This window comes from Mus pahari, chromosome 23, assembly GCF_900095145.1.
Source record: "Mus pahari chromosome 23, PAHARI_EIJ_v1.1, whole genome shotgun sequence".
NCBI classification, from domain to species: domain Eukaryota; kingdom Metazoa; phylum Chordata; class Mammalia; order Rodentia; family Muridae; genus Mus; species Mus pahari.
The window spans coordinates 4584719-4590989 of NC_034612.1; the positions used below are offsets into that span (position 1 = coordinate 4584719).

The 6271-nt window shown below is 54.0% G+C and overlaps 1 protein-coding gene across 1 annotated transcript in view; it reads left to right on the forward strand.

Annotated features, from left to right (window-relative positions):
- Positions 1 to 923: 923 nt before the first annotated feature.
- Tchp (trichoplein keratin filament binding) overlaps positions 924 to 6271 on the forward strand; it is a 14201-nt gene continuing 8853 nt past the window's right edge. The window contains exons 1-5 of the mRNA XM_021186999.1: positions 924 to 1105; positions 1718 to 1902; positions 2194 to 2404; positions 4115 to 4171; positions 6002 to 6070. Of these exons, the coding sequence (XP_021042658.1) occupies positions 1718 to 1902; positions 2194 to 2404; positions 4115 to 4171; positions 6002 to 6070 (522 nt within the window). The 5' untranslated portion in view covers positions 924 to 1105. The remainder of the gene's footprint in view (positions 1106 to 1717; positions 1903 to 2193; positions 2405 to 4114; positions 4172 to 6001; positions 6071 to 6271) is intronic.

Consider the following 6271-nt stretch of genomic DNA (forward strand, 5'->3'; position numbering starts at 1 on the left):
ACCCCAGGTTTCTCCGGATCTAATTCACATATGCCTGAGGTTCTCAGCACAGCTCAAGGAGTTGTCAACAGATGTGTGTTCTGGGCTCCTTCAATGGCCTGATGGCCCTTTCAGGCTTAATCATGCCAGATGGGGGCGCCACCTCCTCCCTCATTGGAGACGGGAGCATGGGAATGGGCAGCCCTAGGGTCAGAGGGTGATCAGCCCAGGCTGTTCATCTCTGGCATGCTGCAGGTTTGAACCTGGTTATTGGCTGTGAAGAGCCAACAACACTGTAAGGCCGGCTCCATGAGAAACAGAAACATCGGGCAGGTGCCATGAGGAGCAACAGAATGGAGGAGTGAGAGAGCAGAAAAAGGGGAGTTGGAAAAATGGAAGAAAAACGAATGATCAAAGCCACGCAGTGGTGGTGCACGCCTTTAATCCCAGCACTTGGGAGGCAGAGGCAGGTGGATTTCTGAGTTCAAGGCCAGCCTGGTCTACAGAGTTCCAGGACAGCCAGGGCTATACAGAGAAACCCTGTCTCGAAAACAAACCAAACCAAACAAACAAACAAACAAACAAAAAGTAGTGTACCCATGACAGAGGTCATTACAGAGGCCACCGGTTCTCGGCCTCTGTTGCCTACCGGACACACCCGCGGATCTTTGAAAATCATTTATTTCCTCACTTTGGCCTGGGGATGATTCTCGTTAAACCTACCCCCACTCCTCCACCCTCCTCCGGTAACCACTCCCCCCCATCTCCCCCCACAACTTCCCCCCACCCCACCCATCATCCTGACTGTGTCAACTAAAGATTCTTTTCCTTCCCCTACTTCAAGGACTAGCAGTTACTGTCGATTTACCTCCCATCGCCAGGGGGCGCCAGAAAAAAAACCACCACCCACCACTGCTTTTTCCTGGAAAGCGGCGGGCGTCGCGCGGGAGGAAGTTTGTCCATCGCGGTGCCCGGTCGTCCCGCGGGCTGCCCGGCAACCGGCGAGGAAACGGCTGGCGTCGGTGCAGCGGGCGCCAGGGGACCCTCGGAGCGTGCGGGCGCGTGATCGAGCTAAGGCCGGTGACCCTTCTCCGCGAACTTCGGGCGCCGAGCGCAGGAGTCAGAGGTTAGGCTGGGCCGAGGGGCGGGGACGTGGCATCCTTGTCGCCGCGGGACCTGTAAAAAGTTGTATGCCTAGCGCTTGCCACCTACCCGTCCTCTTCACATCACTGTCGCAGGTTATTTCTGCTTGCTTTTTGAGACAGGGGCTTCCTGGTTTGCCCAGGTTGGCTTTGAACTCCTGAACTCAAGTGATCTCTTCCCGCCTCGGCTTCCAAAGTACCCGGGACCGCTGGGGCACGCCCCTGGGACCTGCTTGCCCCTGTAGTTTTTTATGCAGAATGTAAAAACCCTCGATTTCCTAGCCCAGCCTTGTCAGGACAATGTCTGTGTCTGCAATCTCCCTGATAATGGCTGGCCACTGCTGGGCACCGTGCACGTTTATTTAAACTAGTAATTTGCAGCCTTGGTGGCAAATCATTTAAAACTTTCTGGCATGGGCCTCCTCAAAATTTGATCATTCGGTTGTTCTAGGGTGGGAACGTGGGCCTCAAAGCTGTTAGAAAGGTGCAGCCAAGGGGTGAGTGCCATCAATAGAGAGAGCAGGCATCCGAGCGGGGGTGGGGAGGTGCCTGGCTTTACAACTGGCTCAGTTTCTGCCCGATGCTCTTTCTTTCAGATGGCGCTCCCCACGTTGCCTTCTTGTTGGTCCAGCCGGAGACACATGGCTCTCCGCCAGCGCCAGCATCAGCAGGAGGACCAGTTTCGCCAGCAGTGGGAACAGAACAGTCGCTATTTCAGGACCTGGGACATCCACAACTCGAAACAGATCGAATGGAGCTCCAAGAGCTCCTACCAACGGAGGCAAGTGTCTGTGTGTTGTTCTGCCCACTGGTTCCTACCACCATGGTCAGGGGATGTAGCCTAGGGGCTTAGGGACTGTGGCTTGTGACAGCTTGAGTTATCTCCTGGGGATGCTGGAAACCGGGCTGTGCTGGGGAGAAGTACTGTGCATTTTAAAAGATGAACCGGATGGCAGAGCCAAGAGTCTTCTCGGTAGGTGTTTAGCCCCGCCCCTGCCCCCCAGCGTTACATAGAAATGTACATCAAACTGTGACCTGGTGTGACTGATGTCCAGTGGGCTCCTTTACCCAGCATGCACGCCTACCATTGTGAGAAGATGAAGGAAGAGAAGAGGAAGATTCTGGAGCTGCGGCGGGAGAGGCTCAGGGAGCTCCTGCTGGAGGAACAGGACCTGCTGGCCGCGGAGCTGGCTGAGCTGAGGCTGAGCATGGGCCTGCGGGAGCAAAGACTGCGGGAGCAGCACCAGGACCTGAAGTCAGCCCGAGAAGAACAGAGGAAACTGGTAACTACCCGAGACCGGAAGCAGGTTACAGGGCATCCCCGCCAGAATGGACGAGTGCATCTGCGGGGTTGTTCTACGGGTTGTTCTGGTCGGACAAGATGGTCAGGTGACGAGACCCCATGGGGAAAGCAGCCTCCAACCCCCAGAGAGGAAAGGCTTATTTTTTAGCTCGTGGTTTCTGAGGGTCTCAAGCGATTATAATGAGGAAGACATGGAGCCCGGGACCAATGGAGCTCAAGTCGCACTGGGTCAGGAAACAGAGGATGTTAGGCTCAGAGACCCACCACAGTGGACTATTGCCGCTAGCTAGTACCCCATCCCCTTAAACGCCCCCTGCCTCCTCTGAACCGTGCCGGGACCTGGGGAGCAGTTGTTTTCATTGTTGGTTTTGTTGTTTTGAAACGATCTCGCTGTGTAGTCCTGGTTCACCTGGAACTTTGTGTATAGACTAGCCTGGCCTCAGAGTCCCAGAGATCCGCCTGCCTCTGCCTTCCGAGTGCTGGGATTAAAGGTGGATCACCCGCCTGGACCAGAGCAAGCCTTTGAAATGTGAGCCTTGTGGATAGTTAAGATTCAGCGCCTCACAATGATCTGAACCACATATGGAACCCGTTACAGATTAGCGCCAGCTGCCGTGTAGAACCACGTTTTGTTGGCCCTTTGAGGATGTAGTTCAGGTTGGCCAACCATGGCTGTCCCACAGCAGACAGACAGATCAGGAATCCCGCAGTTGCTGAGCCCATGAGGCTTGGATGTCTCTGCACTCCTCCCAGCCTGGTGCTGGAGTCTGAGAGGGTTTCTGCAGAGCATCTGGCTTTCAGTCTGTGCTAGAACTCTGAAGAAGTAGGAGGTCACTGTAACCTCACGCTTTCCCACCTGGCCTCTTTGTTCCCTGAAATAACAATTCTGAGATCTCTTATCGATGAATAAACGCCCACGCCAACAGCTTTGGCTTGTTCCCGCTAGCTCATAACTCAGTTATCCTGTTTAAACTAGCCTGAGCCGTGCCACGCGGTTAGTTACCTCTGCTTGCTCAGGTGTCGCCACCAGTGTTGGGGTGAATCTCCCTCACCTATTTCCCAGAATCCTCCCTCCCCTCTCTCCCCTCCCCCACCCCCATGCCGTACCTTCTAACCCTGCTTCAGCTCATTGGCCATTGGCCAGAGGCTTTTTTTTGAGACCTGATGCCTCCACACAGTACACTGCAGAAGAGAGTCTCTCTGCAGGTGACACTGGCCACGGTCATAGGAGAGATGAGCTTGCCAGCAGGGGTGAGGGGAAGCAGACAGGAAGCCAGCACTCACTCTTCCGTACCTTTACAGGGAGTGTTTGGTATGTGGCTTATAGGTCACTGCGTGGGATTCGCTCTCACTTTTTTCAGTTCTCGGGTCTCACCAAGACCTGGGACACTGTACTTGACCTTGTGGGTGGCTATGGTAACCAATCTCAGTCTCAGTGTTTGAGCCTAGTATGGATTTGGAAACTTCTGCCCCTAGCTGACTCTTGGTCCACTGAGACAGGTATTTATTTGTCCACGCCCTTCCGTTTGGCTCTGATGTCTTATCTCCAGGGCTGGTGTGCACAGGCTGAGGTTTGAACGGTAGATGGGCTGTCATCACTGAAGGGAGACGCTCACGGCCTGAGCTGACTCCTATTGTATCTTGTCCAAGTGTGAATGGTGACCTCAGGTCTCCTGTGCTTTCTTGATAGGTTGCTGAGCGACTTTTGTATGAGCACTGGAGGAAGAACAACCCTAAACTTCGAGAGGTGAGAACGAAGCCTCCTGTTGCTTCGCCTGCGTAGGCGCCATCGCGGTTTCAGATTCTGTTCCTTCGTTTCTGGGTCTGGATGTGTGTTGGGCTGATACAGGGGGAAGGAGAGATCCAGGCAGAAGGGCTGAGCAGTGAACCCCGACACGCAGCCTGCCTTTGGGGGGTATGCTCTTTGGCTCAGGAGCGCTCTGCCCAGTGAGCTCAGGATGCTGACTTCAGCTGGATGATATGGTGTGAGGAAAGGGCCTTCTAGATGGAGATGATTGGAAATGATGCCCTGTGCCTCAAGGACAGAGTCCAGGAGGTGAGACCAAGATGCCCAGTGGTAGGGAGTCCTGAAGAGATGAAGCTGGTGAGGAGATGGGAGCCAGACCCGGACCAGCACTGCCTGGCCTTCCTCCAGAGGCTCTGGACCACTTGAGCAATGTGCAAGGTTATGGCTCTACATTGGGATGCTCCTCTTGGCAGCGTGGCCAGCGTGAGCCAGGCAGGGTGGGGCTGTATATTGGGTTCTTAAGGTGAAGCCTAGTCCTGGGTGGAGGAGTCAGGAGCCATGTCTGCATCCTGTCTTGGTTGGCATCTGTCACTGCACAGAGGTTGGCTGGAGGGCATTAAGCCCGTTACTGGTACTGTCTACTCACTTCAGCAATGTTAGGACAAGTCTGACACGGTCCCTTTCCGGAGCTTGTTGTGTCTAGAAATTGCCAGTAGCGATTCCAGGTGAGATGGCTCCGCAGGTAGAGTTGCTGCCAAGCCTGGTGGCCCAAATTTCATCCCAGCACCAACACGGGCAAAGGACAGAACCAGCTCCCACAGGTTGTCCTCTAGCCTACACACACACATACACACACACACACACACACACACACACACTGTAAAAAATATTTAAAAAAAAAGCTAGATGGAGTAGTTCACTTTTTTCTTTGTTGTTGTTGTTGTTGTTGTTGTTGTGGTGGTTTTTTTTGAAACAGGGTCTCATTACGTAGCCCTGGCTGTCCTGGAACTCCCTATGTAGACTGGGCTAGCTTTGAACTCACAGAGATCCACCTGCCTCTGCCTCTGCCTCTGCCTCCCGAATGCTGGAGTTCACCCCTTTAATCTCAGCACTGGGGAGGCGGAGGCAGCTGGGTCTCTGAGTCCAGGCCGGAGGTTTTGGCGAGCCAAGCTCAGGGCTGGCTCTGCTAACCCAGCGTCTCCCAGGCTCTCCTTTCAAATGGCAGTTTTGTTTTGAGAAATGCTCACTGCCCACCCCTGGGCTCCCGGAGAGAGCATTGGCTCTTTGCCTCCAGGAGTAGACAGGGCTTAGAAGCACAGGATCCTTCGGTTTCCTATTTGCTGATCATTCAGATTGGGTTTCGTTGTTGATTTTTACTGACGATTGTGTGTGTGAGGGGCACAGATGTGTTGTGACCCCTTTGTGGAGGTCAGTGGTCAACTGTTGGGCGTCACTTCTCCTCCCATCCTCCAGCCCCTCTTACAGAGGCAGAATCTGTCCTTTTCTGCTGCTAAGTTGAACTCTGGGCTAGCTGACCCTTACATTTCTGGGCTTGTAGAGAGTCCTCTTGTCTCTGCCTCCCACCTCAGTACAGAGGTGCAAGGATCCCACACGCATGCCACCACGTCCTGCTCTTTACATGGGCGGTGCCAGGGATGGACCTTGGGTGCAGACCACTTTACACTTGAGCCCTCTCGGTGGCCCTCATCAGGCTGCTTTGGTTGGGGTAGCGAGTCACGGTCAGGTTCCAACAGGTGGCAGCGACCACAGTAAGTCACCTTAGTCTCACGCAAGCCCTTGGGGAAATGAACATTTCTTTCTCATCCTCAGCTTGAGTTGGACCTTCACAAGAAGCATGTGATCGATTCCTGGGCAACACAGAAAGAAGAAAAAAAACAGGTGTGTAACGTGTGACCTTCACACACTCACTGTTGGCACCTGTGACTCTGTTGTGTGTACCGTGTGACCCTCATACACTCTGGACACTTGTGACTCTGGTGTGTACTGTGTGACCCTTGCACACTGTCAGCACTTGTGACTCTGTGGTGTGTACTGTGTGACCCTTGCACACTGTCGGCACCTGTGACTCTGTGGTGTGTA